The 22,229-nt window shown below is 41.2% G+C and overlaps 1 protein-coding gene across 3 annotated transcripts in view; it reads right to left on the bottom strand.

The window, feature by feature from the left end:
• Positions 1–22,229, bottom strand: part of rtf1 (RTF1 homolog, Paf1/RNA polymerase II complex component) — a 129,991-nt gene that overhangs the window by 10,131 nt on the left and 97,631 nt on the right. For all 3 annotated transcript variants that reach the window (XM_069918129.1, XM_069918128.1, XM_069918127.1), the window contains exons 9-14: positions 21,926–22,008; positions 16,981–17,068; positions 13,935–14,042; positions 12,547–12,624; positions 6,692–6,813; positions 632–689 (exon numbers count right to left, since the gene is read on the bottom strand). In XM_069918129.1, the coding sequence (XP_069774230.1) occupies positions 632–689; positions 6,692–6,813; positions 12,547–12,624; positions 13,935–14,042; positions 16,981–17,068; positions 21,926–22,008 (537 nt within the window). The remainder of the gene's footprint in view (positions 1–631; positions 690–6,691; positions 6,814–12,546; positions 12,625–13,934; positions 14,043–16,980; positions 17,069–21,925; positions 22,009–22,229) is intronic.

The raw sequence follows: 22,229 nt of genomic DNA, 5'->3' as shown, positions 1-22,229 counted from the left end.
TTTAAATTTAATTTTTTTAATTTGATTGCTTTTTAAAATATTTAGACAAAGCACCGAAACAGGTCCTTCTGGCCCACAAGCTTGTTCTACCCAAATAACCAACAACCCCCATATATTTTGAAGGGTAGGGGGAAAACCAGAAGATCCGGAGGAAACTCATGCACATGTGGAGAAAGTACAAACTCCTTGCAAATATCGCCAGATTCAAAACCGGGCCCTAGAGCTGTAATCTGCTGGTTGTGTTAAGAGTTCAGAGTGAGAAATCCCCGTCATACTGATGGAGCATGATCTTAGCACCAAACAACAATGAAAGTCCTCTTACACAAAGCAAATGCTATCAGATAAACTGGCTTTAACATCAGGGTATTTCTGCTAATCCTTTGGTAAGCTGTCTGACAACCATGAATGAAATTAAGTAAGATGATGACTTCACTTAAAACAAACAAAATAAGTGATGACTTTGAATCTCTTTTTTAAAATCTAAGTAATACCTGTTCAGTTGTAGCAAGTAAGAACTTCAGTGCACATATACATGGCAATAAACTAATTATCATTATCAACCTATTTTTCTGAACACTCCTAGTATCAAGTGAAGCAATTAAATCTCACACTATCCAGCAATAATACTCACCAGTAAAGCCTTCTCAGACTCAACAATGTTCCATTCCCTGTTCCTCTGGTTTATGTAGCTAAGAGAAAGGAACAATTGAGTTTTAATAGAGATACTTGCATAACAAGACACAGCTAGTTGCTGTCACATCTTCTGGGCCAGATTCGGTAGGAGCGAAGGATAGTTTTTGCCAGCAATTACACACACACACACACGACTGTAGACATGTGACAGTGTCAACAAACACCTGAACATAAGTGCCAGCTGGAACTCCTGGTTGTCAGCCATTTTACTTCCCTCACTATTCCAAGACCTGTGTGCTCTGCTTCACGTACTGCCAGGATGTAGTGGACATACAGGGATCACGTGCGTGCAATACTGCATAAGTTTGTCCCAATGAGAAAGGGAAAAAATGGGAGGGTAAAGGAGTCATGGTTGTCAAGAGAGGTGGGACAGCTAGTCAGGAGGAAGAAGGAAACAGATACAAGGTTTAGAAAACAAAAGTTAGGAAGGGCACATGAGAATTATTTTGTAGCCAGGAAGGAACTTAAGAATGAACTTTGGAGAACTAGAAAGGGGCATGAGAATTGCTTAGCAAGTTGCTTTAAGGAACATTCTACAGTGTTATACATGTACGTGCTTGGAGGCAGAAGAAGCAGGGGAGTATGTAAACAAATAATAAGAGAGGTGAGTAGATATAGCATCACTATAAAATGACACTGGACAAATAATAATGGGAGACAAGGAGATGGCAGAGGAACTAAATGTGTATTTTGCTTCAGTGTGATGGAAGATATTAGCAGTGTGCCAGATGTCGAAGGGTATCAGGGAAGGAAAGTGAACGGAGTTACTATTTCAAGGGAGAAAGTGTTCAGAAAGCTGAATGGGCTAAGGATGGATAAATCCCTTGGATCAGATGGATTGCACCATCTGGTCCTGAAAGAGGTAGCGGTAGAGATTGTGGAGGCATTGGTAATGATCTTTTAATAATCAACAGATTCTGGCGTGGACTTGGAGGACTGGAAAATCGCAAATGTCAAGAAAGGAGGGAGGCAACAGAAAGGGAATTATAGGCCGGTTCGCCCGATGTCAGTGGTTGGGAAGATATTGGGAGTCAATTGTAAAGGATGAGGCTACAGAGTACTTGGAGGCACATGACAAGATAGACCAAAGCCAGCATGGTTTCCTTAAGGGAAAATCTTACTTGACAAACCAATTGGAATTGGAGCTGCAGCGGATGTTGTATATTTGGATTTTCAGAAGGCATTTGAGAAGGTGCCACACACTTAAACATAACAGGAAACATACAAGCATGGGTAGGGGTTTGGCTGATTGGCAGGAGGCAGAGAATGATATTTTGATTGCTGCCTGTGGCTAGTGGTGTTCCACAGGGTTGGGGACTCTTCTTTTTATGTTGTATATTAATGATTTGGATTATGGAATGAATGGTTTTGAGGCCAAGTTTGCAGGTGATATGAAGGTGGAGGACCAGGTAGTGCAGAGGAAACATGGAGGCTGTAGAAGGACTTAGATTAGAAGAATGGGCAGAGAAGTGGCAAATGACAAGTGTATAGTCATGCCCTTCGGTAGAAAAAAAAATGGCCAGACTATTTTTTAGATGGGAAGAAAATTGAAAATACTCAGGTGCAAAGGGACCTGGGAGTCTTTGTACAGAATAGCCTGAAGGTAAACTTGCATGTTGAGATGGTGGTGAAGAAGGCAAATGTAATCCTGGCATTCATTTCAAGAGGAATAAAATAAAGAACATAGAACACTACAGGCCCTTCAGCCCTCAATGTTGTGCCAACCTATATATTGCTACCAAAAAAAGTACTAAACCTTTCCTACCTCATAATCCTCTATTTTTCTCTCATCCATGTGCTTGTCTCAGAGTCTCTTAAATGTCCCTAATGTTTCACCCTCCACCAACACCCCAGCAAGGCATTCTAGGCACCAAAAACTATGTATAAAAAAAATTAATATTATATAAGGAGAGGGGAAGGGAATAAAAAGTTTATCTGATTGTTTTTCTAAGGGATGTTTTTGTTCTCTCGATGAATTATAAAGGAAACTTGGTATTAATGGAAATTCTGTATTTATGTATTATTAATTATGATTTTTTTGAATAACAGATATGTGGTTGATATATGATTTTAATATTTGAACTTAGTTTTAAAGTGGATTTCATTTGTTAAATACATGTATTATGTTTGATTTAAATATATGTTTAAGGGTATTATTTTAATATTGATTTTTTTTGTTGTTAGTAATTTTTTTTGTTGTTAAGTTTTATCCTTTTTTTGTAAGTGGGGTTTTTTCTATTTTATTTACAATATTGTTAATTAATTCTTCACTCTTTATTTTGGGGGGAGGGTTGGACTAATTTTAAATTAGATGATTAATGTTGTGTTATAATTATTGGGGGGGTTAATGTGTGTAGTTTAATGATGTAGTATTCTAATTTTTATTATCTTATTTTTCAATATTTCTTTAAATGTAATTTTTATTTTATTCATGTCATAAAATTTTAAATAAAGTTTAAAAAAAATTAATAGAACTTAATATAAGAAGAGGGATGTGATGTAAAGGCTTCATAAAGAACTGGTGAGACTTCACTTGAAGTATTCTGAGCTGTTTTGGGCTCCTCATTTAAGATGTGCTATTGTTGAAGAGAGTTCAAAGGAGGCTCACAAGGACGATTCTGGGAATTAAAGTGTTATCATATGGGGAGTATTTGCTAGCTTTTGCCCTTTATTCATTGGAATTTAGGAGAATGGGGGGTGGGGTTAATTTCAGTGATACATTTCAAAAGTTGAACGGCGTGGACAGCATAGATGCAGGAAGATTGTATCCTATGGTAGGAAAGTCTAGGACAAGAAAGCACAACTTCAGGAGTGAAGGACTCCTAGTTAGAACAGAAATGCATCAAGATTACTTCAGCCAGAGGGTGATAAATCTGTGGAATTTGTTGCCACAGATGGTTGTGGAGGTCATGTCATTGGGTGTATTTAAGGCAGTTTAGCAAGGCATCAAAGGTTGAGGGAAAAGGCTGGGTAGTGGCACTGAGTGGAAAAATGCATCAACTCATGATTAAATGGTGGGCAGACTTGATGGGCTGAAAAGCCTATTTCTGCTTCTCAACGAATACCAGTACTTAGTTTTAATGTTCACTGGGGAGAGGGACCTTGGTGAATGCGAGGTCAGTGTAGAATAGGCTAATGGGCTGGAGCATGTTGAGGTTAAGAAAGAGAAAGTGCTGAAAAATATTTGGATAGATAAGTTACTGGGACCAGATGAAATATACTCCAGGTTACTGCAGAAAGCGAGGGATAAAATTGCTGGGGGATTGGTGATGATCTCTGTGGGCTCCCTGACACAGGTAAAGTACTGGAGGATTGAAGGTAAGAGGGAGAATTCTGGGAATTATTGAGTCTTACATCAGTGGTGGGCAAACTATTGGGGAGGACTCTTAGGGACAGGAATTACGAGCATTTAAAGAAGCTTTGTCTTCTCAAGGAGAGTTAGAATGCCTTTTTGAAGGACAGGGTTAATTGAGTTTTTCAAGAAGATAATTCAAGGTAAGATAGTAAACTTGGTGCATATAGATTTCAGTAAAGTTCGACAAGGTCGCTCATGGTATACTCATTCAGAATGTCAGGAGATCCATGGAACTGTGGCTGAATGGATTCTGAATTTGCTTCCCTGCAAATGGAGCATATTCTGCCTGGAGTTGGTGTCTTGTGGAGTTCTGCAGGAATCTGTATTGAGATCTACTCTTAGTGATTTTTATAAATCACTTGAATGACGAAGTGAGTTTGCAAATGAGTCCAAGGTTGGAGATGCTGTGGTTAGCGCAGAAGGTTGTAATTTACCACAAAATATTGACAGGATGCATCCAGATGGCAGATAGATGGATAAGTGAGAAGTGATGCAATTTGGATCACTTTGGTTAATGGCAGGTAGAGGAACAGAGGAAAGTTGGGGGTCCAAGTCCATAGATTCCTCAAGGTTGCCGTGGAAGTTGCTGGGATGGTTAAGAAAGTGTATGGTATTCTGGCCTTTGTTACTCAGGCAACTGAGTTTAAGAGCCATGATGCAACTTTGCAGCTCTACAATACTCTGGTTAGACCACACTTGGGAGTATTCATTAATTTCAAGACCCCCATTACAGGAATGACGTAGATGCTTTAAGAGAATTCAGGATTTACCAGGATTGGAGACCAAGCTAGGGGATTTCTCATTGGAGTGACAAGGCTGGGAGATGACTTAATAGTAGTGCATAAGATTATGAGTGGCATGGATAGAATGGACAGCCTGCACCTTTTTTCCAGGTTGACAATTGCAAATACCAAAGGACATCTGTTTAAGGGGGTGGAGGAAAATTTAGGGAAAATGCCAAACAATTTTGTTGAGTAAGAAAAATAGAGAGTTATGGGTGTGATATTGGGAAGGTTTAGATCGTTGAGTAGGTTTATATAGCTCGGCATGACAAAGTGGACAGGCTTGTACTGTGCTGTAATGTTCTATGCAAGTGGTGGGTGTCTGGAATGCATTGCTGGAGGTGGTGATGGAGGCAAGTACAATAGGAACATTTAAGATTCTTTTAAAGGGACATGAATTCAAGAAAAAATGTTATAGGTGTGAGGTAAATTTTAATCTTTAAAAAAAAACTAGACACACAGCAGAGTAACAGGCCCTTCTGGCCCATGAGCCTGTGCCACTCAAATATACCAATTAACCTATCAACCCCTGTATGCTTCTGGAAAGGGGGAGCAAACCAGATAAAACCCACGCTAGTCATCGGCAGAATGTACAAATTCCTCACAGTCAGCAGTGGATTCAAAACTGTGTCGCTAGCACTGCAAAAGTGTAATGCTAATTGCTACACTAACTGTGCCACTCCATCCTTGCAGTTCTCCTTCAACAAACCCCAACTAGTTCTAATAGTGAAGCATTGGCTATATCCTTTTAAGCTTAAGTTATGTTCTATGAAATGCATAGATAGTAATGTGATTAAGTATTCTTGTATACCTCTCACTGAAAATAAACATCCAAGTGCAACAAGCAGTGAGGAAAGGTTCAACAGCAAAAGGATATCTTGCCAAAATTAGACCTGACTTGGTATTTTCAGCAGTTTTGATCTCTTCACTATACACAGGAATACTCTAAGGAGTGCTGGCAGATTAAAAAGTGTATTTGATAGAAGCTCGTCATATTCTGGCGGAACTAGGCGATCAATTAAAATAGCGTGATCCACAGTATCGAACACTGTGCTAAGGTCCAGGAGAATTTGAATGGCGGAGCTCCCTGAGTCAGTGGCAAGGAGCAGGTTATTGTATACTCTTAGTAAGGCCGACTCTGTGCTATGCTATGGTGGGCCTTATAACCTGATAAGAATTTTTCGGATATGTTGTTTTGATGTAGGTAGGGCAACAATTGGCTAAGAACAACTCTTTCGAGGATCTTTGACAGGAATGGAAGTTTAGAAATAGGTCTGTAATTTTTGGGTGTGGTGGGGTGGGTCTTGGGTAGGTTTTTTCAGGAGGGGCCAGACCACAGCGCACTTGAAACAAATTGAAACTGTCCCAGTGGCTAAGGAACTGTTAATAATAGAGGATACTAGGACTGGCTGCATCAAAAACATCACTCAGGAGGGGAGTAGGGATAATGTTGAGGGGGCAGGTAGTCAGTTTCATGGCGAACAATCTTTCTAAGAATATAGTATTGAGAGAACTAAATCCAAGACGATACAGAATGGCATCGCAGGCTTGAGCACCAAACTTGAAATGTTTCTATGAACTCTTGTTACTCCTTGTCTAGTCTGTCCAAGCCCTTCTCATAAAGCAACTTGCCCATTCCAGATTTTAGCCCAGTAACTCAGTGGAAGCATTCTCCTCCGACTTGGAAGATTTTCATTGCATCTCAACGCTGCACGTCATTCATTAAGTTACACTTAGAGTCTTAGGCATGCAATCTGGCAGTAATTTCAATGCAATGTGAGGAAATAAATTCCAAAAATTTATTTTAAAAGTTATGAAATGATTAAAGTTGTCATTTAAACCAAGTTTCTTCTTTCCTCACCTGATGGCAGAGATGTTTTTTGTGCGAAGTCTGTCGAGGGCCTCTGCCCGTTCTTCAAGTTCATTTAGCTGTTCCTGGATTTGCCGTGCTTTCTCAGGCTCACCTGCTTCTTCTGCCATTGCCTGAGGGGAAATAGTGGAAATGAATGATTACTAGGTAACAGGTACTTGACAGTCACACTACTTGGAGAACCTTCAAACGTTGTTAAATTAGATGCAAGATTGGTTTGACATTCTGAAAAAGAGAATAATGTGAAGGTGATACATCAACGCCTCTACTTTCTAAGGAGTCTGAGGACATTTGGCATTTTGTTGCATACTCTTTCAAACTTTTACAGGTGAAATGTGGTAAGTATACTGACTTATTTGGCAATTCAAGTGTCTAGAAGGTACAAAACAAGTCAAGTCCATCATGGGCTCTAACTTCCCATTCATTGTAGACACCAATGTCAGGCTCTACCTCAAGAAGTCAGCCAACATCATAAAGGATGCTCAGCACCCTAGTCACAACCACTTCTCACTGCCACCTTTGGCAGAATGTAGAAGCCTGATGTCCAGCACCTCTAGGTTCAAGAACAGCTTCTTTCCAACATCTATCAAGCTCTTGAATTTCCCTTTGATACCCTCATCAGAAATGACTCTGACAGCACAAAAGGACTTCCTGGTCATTTGAAAAGTCACATTTTTGCCCAAGGATTACTGTGAATATTTATCAATAGTTACTGAAAATTGGCAGGATCTAGACATAAAGGGGTGCAAGGCGGGCCAGATGGAACACAAAATCAACCTGTTTGCTGACGATGTGTTAGTGTATTTGACGAAACCTGGGGGGGGGGGGGTTGTTGGCCAGACTGAGGGCCATACTGGAGGATATGGGAAGGACTCCGGGTATAAGGTTAATCTGGAAAAAGCAAAATTATTCCTTTGTCAAAAGGAGATTATAAACCCTATCAACAGGAAAGCTAATTCACATGGCCGCAGGAAGGCATTAAATATCAAGGGATAAGAGTGGATAAAGACCTACGCAAAATATAAAATTAAATTATCTTCCTTTGCTCTGGAAGATCGAGGAGGACCTGGCTAGATGGAAAACTGCCTATAACATTGGTGGGTAGATTTAACTGTTTCCATGGAAAATTTGATATGGGAATATAAATTAAGGGGCTTAAAACTGCCAGATTTAAAAAAAATACAACAGATAAATATTCACAGTAATCCTTGGGCAAAAATGTGACTTTTCAAATGAGTGAGAAGTCCTTTTGTGCTGTCAGAGTCGTTTCTGATGAGGGTATCAAAGGGAAGTTCAAGAGCTTGATAGTTGTTGGAAAGAAACTGTTCTTGAACTTAGAGCTGCTGGACTTCAGGCTTCTACATTCTGCCAAAGGTACAAATCAGGTTACATGCAGTAGGAAAAAAGATAGCAGGAGAACTTATATACAAATGGAACCCCCAAATTAGTTTAAAAAAACAGATGACCCCCATAATAAAACGTGTGCCAGACATGGCAAAGAATAAATCGATATATTGGATTGAAGGTGGCCTTATTTCCTAAAATGCCCTTGACCCAGAACAATTTAATACGCACAACTCTGGGCAATAAGATCCTGGACATCTGGTGCTGGAAGGGGATCAGGTGCATCAAGGATCATTACTATCAAGGGCAGCTCACGTCATTCAAGCAGTAGAGGACTTAAATATGAGTTATTGAACAGAACATTCTTCTGCTTTCTGCAATTAAGATCTTTCCTGAGGGACAAACTGGAACCAACAATGACTCTGCCTGACTATAGTGATATGGAGACTCTAATTCAAAAGGGGATGGGGATTGTGTGTAAATCTATCTCTAGGATGTATTCCATAATCCAAAGTGAAGGCCTGAAGATGGGCTTTCATTAGTTAAGGGAAAGATGGGAGTAGGACTTGGGCACAACAATTGATGAACGACAGTGGGAAAATGTGTGTTTGAATAGCCTGACAGGAATCGTTAATGCCAGACACATGCTGGTGTAATATAATTTCTAGCAGCAGTTATACCTTACACCGATAAAATTGCAAGTCAAAGCCAGAAATTTTGGAAATGTGCTTTTGGTGTGGTGTGGAGGTTGGAACCTTTGTCCATTCCACCTGGCTGTGTACAAAGGTGAGATCATTCTGGGAAGACCTGGTGGACACTCGGAAAAAAATTACAAAGGTGGATTTTCCACAGGATCCGGAGTTGTACCTTCTTGGGGACATTGGGGAAGTGCAGTTTAGACTGTCCAAACACCAAATTCACTTTGTGATGGTCACCTTGTCAGTAGCCAGGAAGTGTATAGTGATGATGTGGAAGTCTGACTCCCAGCTAAATACTGCATGATGGAATATGGAAATACAGAGTTGCATTCCTCTGGAGAAAATCACCTACAATTTAGGGAAGAGATAGTGCACATTCGTTGAAGTGTGGTAACTGGAGCTGAGGCACATAGGTTGCACATGTATAATTCACACCACCTCCTCCCAAATAAGAGAAAAGAAACAATTCGTCCCCAGTCTGAAATGGGGGATGTGGCACAGACGACATGTTTTTGTCCGTTTTTATTTAATATCTGAGGTCCTCCAGCTTCGAGGAGGAATGTTTTCTTTGTCAGCATTTAGGTGGTTTTTGTATGTCTGCATTTTGGTATTTGTATAATTTAAGAGATTGGGGAGGGAGGGTGTAAGGAGAGGAAACAAGGACTCTGTAAATCATATTATGTGGAAAGAGTGTAAAATTCTGTTTGATTTGCACGAGTCTTTGGAAAATCAAAAATAAAATTTTCAAAAAAAGTCACTGAGAATTGGAGGAGCAAATCTGTAGAGATAGCAGACAGCTACAAGAAACAAAGTTGTAGGAGATTTTAAACTTACTACATATTGACAGGGACTCCTGTACTGTAAAAGGGCTGGATGGCATGGAGTTTGTCAAATGCTTTCAGGACAGTTTTCTAAGTCAATATATAGAGATACCAAATGGAGGGAGCGCAATATTGTGTCTTCTGTTAGGGAATGAGACAGAACAGGTGACAGAAGTATGTGTAGGGGATCATTTTGGGTCCAGTGATCATAATGCCACTAGTTTCAAGTTAATTATGGAAAAGGATAGGTCTGGGCCTCAGGTTGAGATTTTAAATTGGAGAAAGGGCAATTTTGAGGAAATGAGAAAGGATCTAGAATGCCTGGATTGGGACGTTATTTTCAGGCAAGGATGTGTGAGGTAAGTGGAAGGCCTTCAAAGCTGAAATATTGGGAGTACAGAGTTTGTAGGTTTCTGTCAGGATTAAAGGCTAAATTAACAGGTATAGGGGATCCTGGTTTTCAAGGAAAATTGGGGATGACTTGGAAGAAAAGAGGTGTATAAGCAGGTATAGGCATCACAGAGCAAATAAGGTACGTGAGGAGTATAAAAATTGTAAGAAAAATTTTAAGAAGGCTAAAAGAAGGCACGAAGTTGCTTTGGCAGACAACGTGAAGGAATATCCTCAGGGTTTCTACAGGTATATTAAGAGCAAAAGAGCAAATATAGACACAAGTCACTGCCCAGATGGTATGGGAGAGCGAAGGGTACAAGGAAGGAGAAACTCCGCAGATGGGAAGAATAAAGATGTCAAAGAAAACAAATTCAATGCATGTGTAATTATAAAGCAAAATGTGTGCAATATTTAAAAAATACAATGGAAAAATACAGGAGAAACTGCTCATCTTTATGTAAAATCAGAAATGCTGGGGGAACTCAGCAGGTTTTGCAGTGTCCATAGGAGGCAATGATATTCAACCAAATTTTGGGTCTTAAGCTCTTCTTCAAGATAGGAGTAAAGAGCAGACAGGCACCCAAATTAAAAGGCTGGGAAGAAATAAATGCAGGGGGAAGAGCAAAGACCAACAGACAAAAGGCGTTAATTGGATATGGAGAGGAGCACAGACCACCTTTGCTCCAGAGAAACCAAGCCTAGCCTATCCAATTTCTCCCCATAACTAAGCCCTCAAATCAAGACCATTCTCTGAACTTGCTGTGCATTCTCTTGAGCCCAACCATGGTATTTCCCACGAGAACTGCAAACACTTCCAAGTGCGGTCTAACAGACACATCCCTTTCTTCTTGGGCAATCTGAGAGAAACAGTTAACATTTCATGATAACGACCAGTTCCGACGAAGTGCATTCAGCCTGAAACATCAATTATTTCTCTTCCCGCAACAACTTTATTAAAATTTTCAGTGTCCATCCCGTCCTAGGATCTAGAATTACTCTGGTTTTGTGGGCTTTGAAGAGGCCAGTGCTAATGACAAAGCTACATTCTGCACCAGGGCAGACAGGTGGTTTGTGAGGGAGTGTTGTCCCTTCCACTATTCCTGCATTGTGACACCCGAGAACACACGAAGATCAAGATTTCTCCCACTGAACTCCAGAGCAGTCCATTTCCACCTTTGTTGTCTTGTGGTTAGCTTTGTGGAACAGTGATGTTGCTGTGATCTGATGAAAGAGGCTTTGTCAAAAGGTAAAACTCTATACAATGAATAGAGATCGGGCTAGACATGTAATTTCTGGTCATTTTAAAATATCTCCACAGGTAGATTGCAGGATTATAGAGAACTAATACAAGAAACAATGGGTTCAAGGCTTCAGTTAATTAGAATCAGAATTTATTACCATGAATAGTATTGTTCATCAAAGCAAAACAAAAAACTGTAAATAAAGAACATGGACCCAAAGAGTAAAATGCACTGAAGCAAAAAAAAAATAAATTGAGTATAGGCATCTCCTGCTTTTCAGAAGTTCACTTTACTTTTACAAAACTTTACGAAAGACCTACATTAGTACCTTTTTTCACTAACCAAAAGAAATCTGGAGGATTTTCACTTTTATGAAAAAAGGCAAAAAGTGAAAATAATGTTCAGTGGGCTGTTGGGGAGAGTGTGGGGCAGTGGGATCAGTGTGGGGACTGAGAGTGGGCTGTTGGCGAGAGTGCGGGGCAGTGGAATCAGTGTGGGGACTGAGAGTGGGCTGTTGGGGAGAGTGCAGGGCAGTGGAATCAGTGTGGGGACTGAGAGTGGGCTGTTGGGGAGAGTGCAGGGCAGTGGGATCAGTGTGGGGACAGAGAGTGGGCTGTTGGGGAGAGTGCGGGGACTGAGAGTGGGCTGTTGAGGAGAGTGCAGGGCAGTGGGATCAGTGTGGGGACTGAGAGTGGGCTGTTGGGGAGAGTGCAGGGCAGTGGAATCAGTGTGGGGACTGAGAGTGGGCTGTTGGGGAGAGTGCAGGGCAGTGGGATCAGTGTGGGGACAGAGAGTGGGCTGTTGGGGAGAGTGCAGGGACTGAGAGTGGGCTGTTGGGGAGAGTGCAGGGCAGTGGGATCAGTGTGGGGACTGAGAGTGGGCTGTTGGGGAGAGTGCAGGGCAGTGGGATCAGTGTGGGGACAGAGTGGGCTGTTGGTGAGAGCGCGGGGCAGTGGGATCAGTGTGGGGACTGAGAGTGGGCTGTTGGGGAGAGTGCGGGGCAGTGGGATCAGTGTAGGGATTGAGAGTGAGCTGTTGGGAGAGCGTGTGGCAGTGGGATCAGTGTGGGGACAGAGTGGGCTGTTGGGGAGAGCACGTGGTAGAGGGATCAGTGTGGGGACAGAGTGGGCTGTTGGGAGAGTGTGGGGTGGTGGGATCAGTGTGGGGACTTAGAGCGGGCCGTCGGGAGCGTGCGAGGCAGTGGGTCTGGAAACACAGAAAATTTTTTCCCATATAAATTAATGGTAATCGCTTCTTTGCTTTACACCATTTCAGTTTACGAAAGGTTTTACAGGAATGCTCTACTCTCGGATAGCAGGGGTTATCTTTACCCACACATTTCCACCCACCTTTTCTTTCATGAGCTGAGTCTTTTTCATTGCATAATTGGAAGGTGCCTTCCTGAATCGGTCCTTCTCCTTCACAATCTACAACAAGATAGCACTGCTCAATACTTGAAAGCAGGAACTTTTTCTAAGGTCACAAGATTGTTAGAAATTTGAGTTTTTACACAGTTGCAACAATAACCACAATATTTACCAGGTGAACATCTCACCACCTCCAACAGCATAGACAAAAGGTCCCATGTTTGATCTTCAGATTTACCTTTTTACTTATCACGAATGACTACTTGCATTATCGAATACTATATAATTTGCTCTGTATTTTTTAACTATTATGCAAATTCAGAAAAATACCTAAAGAAAACTTTTGTTTCCACCCCCTCACCCCCGCAAGTTTTTTTTTGTTATATGAGCTTCATCCTGAATAAATGGAGTCTTTCTGATAAAGATTCATCCGCTATACTGTTGGGCCAATCTCCATGATTGAGTTGATGAAAAATTCTAATTGTTAGGGAACTCACTCTTTGTGGTATTGGTTGCAGGTTTGGGAGACATCATAGGACAAGTCTAGGCAAGAAACTACTGCATTATTTTTAGACAACACAGCTCTTCAGCCACTGTCAGGATGGCAATAAAGCAGTCTGATTTGTTGAATGGTATCCATCAGAAGAAGTGAATACATGCATGAAAGATTGTAGAAACACTCCGTGATGTCCAGGAGGAAAGGTACTTGCCACCAGATCTACTATTATCACCAGAGTTGAACAATCATCGGTGGGCAGAGGGTGAAGGACTCCGCAATAATTATGGCGCTGAATATGAAGTGTAGTTTGGATGCTCTTGTCGGAGGTGGTCATTACAAGTTGCTTGCCACTTTATTAACCCAGTCTTGTTGCATTTCAGTTGCTGTACAGCTCCAAATGAAACAGCATATTTTGTAAAAATTAGTGAACTACCCCACTTGTAACCCGCTTGCAAAGAAAAAGACTTATGGAAGGTGTTACATCATCATTTCTCCACCAATCAACCTGAGTTTGCACTAAGTTTAAAAATGATCATTTACCTTCTGATCTGTTTTGGTGGTAACTTTCTCTAGGCACGTAGAAATTAAATGCACACAGACACTGGTCCTGACATGAAAATATCACCCATTTGCAAATAAATCTTGAGACTAGCCCGAAGAATGGTTGGTGCAGAATACCGTAGTGCGCTTTGATGCAGTCTCCTGCAGCAGACTTCACCAAGTGACTTCTCCTCTTTGCAACATGAGCAAATGCAAGAACTGCTATCTTCACTTCAGTGTTAGTTACAGAATATGTTAGCTACAGAATAAATCACGTCATAAACAGGATGCAAGAATTTTGCTGAATAGTTTTACTTTTGCTGTCATCTACCTCTTCAATGTCACGATCATTGAATTTATACTCCAATGCCTGTTTGATCTGCTGCTCCTTCTTGTTAACTTCATCCATGGTCGGGAGCTGCATTCCTCCCATCATTATCTGAAACAGAAAGCCAGGAGCATTAAACCATCTACAAAACTGCAGAATTCAAAATGCTCATCAATCTTGTCCTTAAGAAACCACTCCACTTACACAAGACTAGAATTCTCTCACCTTTCTTAAACGAGGAGACTACATTTGCTATTCTCCAATCCCACGGTACTCTCCTGGAGCTATGGAGGATGCAAAGATCATCACTTTCTGTATTAACCTCAGGTATGTCCCATCTGGATCCGAGGACACATCCATCCAAAAGTTTTTAAGGTCCAGCACTTCATCTTACTTAACCTCGACATGCTCCAGCACACTAACCTGCTCTAATCTGAACTCTCATTCATCAAGTTCCCTCTCCCTGGTGAGTAATGAAGCAAAGTTTGTAATTAGAATTTCCCCCCTCCCTGTTCTGATTCCAGGCACATGTTCCTTCTTTATTTCTATGCACCCCTACCCCACTCTAGTCATTCATTTTTTTTAAATTTAAATTTAGACATACAGCATGGTAATAGACCATGTCGGCTCTACGAGTCCAAGCCATCCAATTTACATCCAATTAACCTACACCCTGAAACGATTTTGAACAGTGGGAGGAAACCAGAACCCCCCCCCAGAGAGACCCCACACAGACATGGGGAGAACATATAAACTCCTTACAGAAAGTGTGGGATTCAAACCCCAGTCCAGTCCCAATCGCTGGCAGTGTAAAGGCGTTGCACTAACTGCTACACCATCCGTGCTGCCTTCAGATCTTCACGATTGTGTAGAATGCCTTAGGGTTTTCCTTAATCCTATTTGCCAAGGCCTTCTCATGCCTCCTTCTAACTCTCCCAAGTCCTTTTTTAAGCTCCCTCCTGGCTTCCACAATTCATATGAGCCCTTCCTCACCTTTGTTTCATAAACTTTATATATGCTGGTTTCTTCCTATTGACTGGCTGTCCCACCTCTCTTGTCAACCATGGTTCTTTTATTCTACAATCTTTCCTAGTCTCAGTGAGGCAAATCTATCCAGAATCCAGCTCAAGTGGTCCCTAAACATCTTCCACATTTTTGTTCTGCATTTCCCGAGAACATCTGTTCCCAATTTACTCTCGCTAGTTCCAGCCTAATCCCATTCTAATTAGTCCTGAATCAATTAAGGACTTTCCCATTTTGTCCACTCCTAGCTTTGTCCATGGCTATGCAAAGAGTCAAGGACTTGAGCCACTAGGCACTTTCAAATTGCAGCAGCTAGGTAGCCCTCCTGGAACCCGGATGAGATGACTGGGTAACGTGTAACTCCTGCACCTTTCAAATAGCAGCCTAACCAACCTGTTAAAACGCCAACTGGAAATTTAAGGGGGATCGCAGCCCTGAGATGACGTGGTGAGTGACACATCACACAGACACTGGGAATCCCCTGTTCCCTGTGTTCTTTCTGTTCCCTGTGTTCTTTCTGTTCCCTGTGTTCTTTCTGTTCCCTGTGTTCTTTCTGTTCCCTTTCTGTTTAAAGTTCCAGAGCAACTAGGTGAGCCATTTCCCCTTTCAAATAGGCAGAGGAAGACAACCAGGTAAGTTTTAGTGGTTCCCTGACCCAACTCTGAGGTAGATCTGGGATCCGGGTGGGTTTTGACCGGTTCAGCACTTTCAAATAGCCCTGTACCTGGGTCTTCAACTTACTAAATTACCCAGTTAACCCCATTTTACAAGGCAACTTAAGGGCCTGTCTCCAAAATATTCACCCACTGTCAGGTCTGTCACCTGACCAGATTTATTCCCTAGTACTAGATCCAGTATGGTCTCTCTTCATGTTGGCTAGTCTACATACTGTGTCAGTAATCCTTTTTGGACACACCTGATAAATCCTGCCCCAGCTGAATGTACATACATTACAACCCATCCAACTGACTGCATTTGTGCTGCCTGTCCTTCCTCACAGCATCATTACACATACATGTACTTTTCCCACCAATTGCTCCATTATCTGACCTAACACACTGGTTCCCATCCCCCTGCTGAGCCAGTGTAAACTCTGCCCAATAGTTCCAGTGAACCTGCCTGTTAGGATATTGGTCTCTCTTCAGTTCAGGTGCAATCTGTCCCTTTTATACAGGTCATATCTTCCGCAAAAGATAAGCCGATAATACAAATCTGAAACTCTGTTCCAACTGCTCAATCTCGCATTAATCTGCCATAACTTCCTATTCTCGTCTTCACTGGCATGTTACAAGTGCAAGGTGCTGCACTCTGAAGTCAAATCAGGGTACAACTTACAGAGTGAATGGCAGGGCCCTGTAGAGTTCTGCAGAACTGAATGACCTTGGGGGATACAGGTACATAGTTCCTTGAAAGAGGGACACAGTGGCATTTGGCACACTTACCTTCACTGGGCTGGGAACTGAGTACAAATGTTGGATCCTCAAGATTTAGCTGTACAAGGCATTGGTGAGCTCACACTTTTACCACACCACCACACTGGTGAATTCTGAGCATAGCTTGAGATATAGGGAGAAGTTAGACTCCATCTTTATTCCTCAGAATGTAGGAGGCTGAGGGGTGACCTTACAATTTTTTTTAAATCGTGAGAGGCAAAGATGAAGCAAATGCTCAGTCTTTTTCCCAGGCTGATGATTCATGAACTAGAAGACACAGGTTTAAGTAAGACATTTAAGGAGGACCTGAAGGGCAACTGTTCTTCTCAGATGGTGGTTCATATCTTGAACGATCTGCCAGAGGAAACTGGATAAAAGTGCAATTTTGTCATTCAAAAGACACTGAAAGATTTATGGATAGGAAGGGATGAGAAAAGCATGCATCAAATGCAGGCAAATAGGTTGAACCCGAGTGCCAATTTAGTCCAGCATGGATGCATAGATTAAAATACTGGTCTTGATTACCAGATTGCAAGAATGTTCCTTGATATTTTAGGGAGGCAAAAAACAAACATTTTCACCACAAAACTCACCGTTTCTCTCCATTTCATGAACTCCGTTTCTGTGAACTCCTGGTTTGACACAAACTCAAGTCGAAACACCCGTTCATCTGAGCCATGACTGGTGAAGTAAAAGGCAAACTTACTTAAAAACAGGAAACTGAGGCAGAAAATAACATTTGCAGCTTTAACACGTGAATCCCAGAAACATTTAAGAGTTTAAATCACAGTCCCAACAATTTTTCAGCTGCTTATTGCGAGCTGATAACAAGCTCCAAGTTTAGATTCTTGGTTGTATGCATCTTTGAAACCAGACCACAGCTGCATTACATTGACCTCAAAGGATGGGAAAGGGGTGGGATTATAGTAAGATACCTGCTGTTTAATAGCCCCACCTATTTGCTTTATGGGGTCAGGTAATTCTAAACAGGATCACATATAACAAAAAGTACTGAAAGCCGTCTTTCGCATGGAGTTGCATCACTGGGCTATCATTTGAATGCGAGAAAATAAATGAATTTTCTACACAAGGAGACCAAAGCTAGGATCACAAATGTAAAAAAAACACCAAAAAATTCAGTGAGAATTAGGAGAAATTTCCCTAGACACCACAAAAGAATGGAGAGCTTGCTTCTAAAAGGGTTTCTCATAGCCCACACAAGTATCTTCTTTCCCAAGACGTCTGAGAAATTTGTTTTATAACAAACTAAAGAGGCTTGCTCATTTTTTCTATTACACTGAGGTAAATAGTATGGATGCATTTAAGGGAAAGATAATTTAGTGCACAGAGAAGAAGACAAAGTCACACACCATGGAAATAGGACCATCACATGTCGACAAATTGTCTACTCCAGCTAGATCTAATTTGTCTGTGCTTAGCCATACCCCCCTGGACCTTTCCTTCCAATGTACTGTAAAAAAAATGTCTTTCAAACATGTACCTGCCTTCACCACTCTGGAACTCGTTCTATATATCCATCACCCTCTGAGTGAAACAGGTGGCCCTCATGTTCCTTGTAATATTTTGCCTCTCACCTCAACTCTCTGCCCTCTAGCTTTAGACTCTCCTACCCTGGGAAAAAACACAATAACTTTATAATTTATCTATGCAGGTCATGATTTTATAAACCTCTGTAAAGTCCCACCCTCAGTTTCCCAGGTCTCGTTTTCATTATCCAGAGGCTCAAACACTTTCCAGGTAAAGCAGAGATTCACTTGTACTTCTTCTCATCTACTGTGCTGCATTCAATATTCACAATATCATCTCATCCCTTGAGAAACTAAACAGACTGGGTGACCACATGATGGAGCACATGTTGCAGTCACTTCACTACTTATTCCATTCAGATTTCCCAAACTGTTACCTGCTGTGTGGCTACAAAGAGGCACAGTGAAAGCTTGTAAAACACATCTCTCTGGGCACACTGCTTCCTTCTGGATTCAGTATCAAGTCCAAGGTGCTGTATTAGGGCAAATCGAACCAGCACAGTGCACTAAAGCAGCCATTCTCAATTTGGCTATGGTCCTCTGAGGACTCTGTCAAATGTCTTCAGGAAAGGGTTCTAAATCAGTACATCAAGGTACCAACTAGAGAAAGGGCAACACTGTTTGTGGACAGGTATAGGCTAAAGCAAATGAAGTACTTGAGAAGTATTAAAAATGCAAAGAAAAACAAGGAAATCAGGAGAGCTAAAAGACATGAGGTTGCTTTGGCAGACAACATGAAGGAAAATCTTCAGGGTTTCTACAGGTAATATTAAGAACAAAAAGATAGAAAGGGACCAATTGGTCCCATTGAAGATCAGAGTGGTTGGCTATCGATGGAGCCAGAAGAGATGGTGGAGATGTTAATTGGATGGTTTGCATCAATAGTTAGTCAAACTGGCACAGAGTCTCGGGAAGTAAGGAAAGCAATCAGCGAAGTCATGGAACCTATAGAGATTAAAGACAAGAAGGTGCTTGCTGTCCTAAAGCAAATAAGAGTGGATAAATCCCCAGGATCTGACAAGATATTCCCTTGAACCTTGACGGAGGCAGGTGTAGAAATGGCAGGTGTAGAAATTGCAGGAGCTCTGGCAGAAATATTGAAAATGTCCTTAGCCACAGATAAGGTGCCAGAGGATTGGAGGGTAGTTCACATTGTTCTTTTGTTTAAGAAATACTCCAAAAGTAATCTAGGAAATTATAGGCTGGTGAGCCTGATGTCAGTAGTTGCTAAATTATTGGAAGGCTTTCTAAGAGATCGGATGTACTAGTATTTGGATGGCCAAGGACTGATTAAGGATAGTTAATATGGCATTGTGCATGGTAGGTCATGTTTAACCAATCTTATAGAGTTTTTTGAGGAAGTTGATGAAGGAAAGGTTGTGGATATTGTCTGCATGGACCCTTGACAAGGTCCCACATGGGAGGTTAGCCAGGAAGGTTCAGCCACTCAGTATTCATGGTGAGGTAGAAAATTGGATTTGACATTGGCTATACAGGAGAAGCCAGAGACTATTAGTGGGTGATTGCTTCTCAGACTGGAGGCCTGTGACTTGTGGTGTGCCTCAGGGATCAGTGTATCATCTATATCAATGATTTGGATGATAATGTGGCAAATTGGGTCAGCACGTTTACTACAGACGACACAAAGATTGGTGGCATTTTGGACAGTGAGGAAAGCTTTCAAAGCTTGCAGAAGGTTCTGGGCTAGCTAGAAAAAAAACATCGGAACCATATCCTTAATGTTCCTCAAAAATCATGGTTCCCTAAGCCTGCTAACTTTGCCTTTAATCTGACAACATACAAACTTTGAACGCTCAAAATTTCACCTTTGAAGGTCTTCAACTTAATCTCATCATTGCCAGAAAACAGCATCCCAATCCACACATTCTAAATCTTTTCTCATTTCCTTAAAATTGATTTTCTCCACTTTAGAACTCAACCAGAGGCCCAGACCTATCCTTCTCCATAATTAACTTGATGCTAATGGCATTATGATCACTGGACTCAAAATGTTCCCTACATATACTTATGTCACCTGTCCTATCTTGTTCCCCAATTGGAGATCCAGTGTTGCCCTTTCTCTAGTTGGTACCTTGATGTACTGATTTAGAACACTTTCCTGAAGACATTTGACAAAGTCCAAGGTATCCAGCCCTTTTACAGTATGGGAGACTCAGTCAATATGTGGAAAGTTAAAATCTCCTCCAATCATAACTATGTTTCCTGCAACTGTCTGCTATCTCTCTACAGATTTGCTCCTCCAATTCTTGCTGATTATTGGCCAGTCTATAATACAATCCCATGAGTGTGGTTATTCCTTTCCTGTTCTTCAGCTCCACCCATATAGCCTGAGTAGACTGGTCTGTCCTGTCTGAGGACAGCTGTGATATATTTCCTGACAAGCCATGCTTCTCCTCCCCCTTTCATCCCTCCTGTTCTATCACATCTGAAACAACAAAACGAAACCCTGAACATTGAGCTGCCAGTCCTGCCCCTCCTGCGACTAAGTTTCACTAATGGCACGTCATAATTCCACGTGCCAATCACGCTTTCAGTTTCCTACAATACTCCTTGCATTGAAATAGATGATTTCATTCATTGGTTTTAAACTTCTTACTATGAGGCCATGATCAACTCCCATTTATCTTAAACACCCCAGGCATATTTGTTTGTGATGCTAAGTTGTGACTTATGAACGAGTATGTCTTGTATACTGTTAAGTAGAGACAGGGACATTCATTTTTGAAAAATATGATTAACCAAGTCTTGTTTTGAGGGTAGGTGTGAGACTGATTCTTCCCAATGAAACCCGCTCCAAAGTCACCTTTTGCTTTAAGTAGAAATCCAGGCAGGATACAAGAATGTAGTTGGAACATTAAGTGTGCTTAACAAAAATGTAAACCATTTGTCTTCACTCACTGTAAATATGGGGACGGCAACATGGTTAGCACAACAGTATTACAATGCCAGCAACCTGGGTTCAAATCAAGTTCCAAAAGGAGTTTATGTTCTCCCTGTGGATTTCTTCCAGTTGCCCCCATTTCCTCAGATATTCGAAAGATTTCCGGGGCTAGTAGGTTAATTGGGTGTCATTGGGCAGCCTGGGCTCGTAGTCTGTGCTGTCTCTCCAAATTTAAATTTAACATTTAATCAGGAGTTCAGGTTGCAGATTCGTAATATTTTGACTTTGATCCCTGAAGGTGCTAATAATGGTTGTTGTCATTTGTACCTTTAGCCACCTTTTGCTTTTATACTTTATTATTGCTTTAGTTTGCCATAATCACTGTTGATTGGTAACAAAGACTCTCCCTGTCGCTTTTTACCCTTTATTCCTTTTTGAATATTACATTTTTAAGTCATTACAGTCCTAATGAAAGATGATAAAGCTTGAAACATCAGCTCATTCATACTCCATGGATGGTTCCTGACCAGAGTACTTCCATTACTTAAATTTCATTAATGTTCACAGCCAAAGCAGAGAGCATGACACGATCTAAACAATCCTCCTCAATTTTTTTTAATAAAAGATAGGGGAATTGCAGGGTCATCATCAGTCACTTAATCAGTGCTCTGGAAATCTTGTGTAATGGAAATATTGCTTAAGTTTACAGCAAAGTTATGACCAAGGTAAAATTCATTGATTGGTGTAATATTTTGCACACATGAATACATTCTTTTGTTTACAGCATATAAACAACTTTCAATACATTTAAGCACATTTTCACAATATTTATTGTCAGAACGTTTCAGCCAGCAAGTTAGAGGCAGGATAGGATACACATAACTCACATAATTATTGTTAAGCAAAATGTCACGTTATTGACATAAACGTCCAAAGAATTACAACTTCTGACAAAAGCAGGGTAACTTTACTAGTAAAATTGATCAAGTGGACTAGTCACATTAAACTTTACTTAAAGATCAGTCATTTACATGACTGTGTTTTACCAGCAGCTTTCTCTAATTCAATGGGTAAACTCTGGTACCTTACCGCAACTGTAGGCCTTTGTTAGTCCTTGAACTGCCCAGCTGATAAACCTTTCCGGTTTCTACAACACCAGTGATCTCTGCAACCTGGAAGCAGAGAGAAAAAGAAACTTTAGTTGCCAGCCACACTGTTCTTTTGAGACACAAAGACGTCAAATAAAGCACTGATGAGCAGAGTGGTCAACAAGAAGTCTGCTGAGATTGAGTGTACTACACAAAAGTGCTGGAGAAACTCAGCAGGTCACACAGCATTTATAGGAAGAAAATGGTGGTCAATGATTTTAGAGCCGAGCGCTTTGTCAGGAATC

The sequence above is a fragment of the Narcine bancroftii genome, chromosome 2 (genome assembly GCF_036971445.1).
Source record: "Narcine bancroftii isolate sNarBan1 chromosome 2, sNarBan1.hap1, whole genome shotgun sequence".
Taxonomy (NCBI): Eukaryota; Metazoa; Chordata; class Chondrichthyes; order Torpediniformes; family Narcinidae; genus Narcine; species Narcine bancroftii.
Note: the sequence above shows the minus strand (reverse complement) of the source record. Positions and strands in the feature narration are given on the sequence as shown.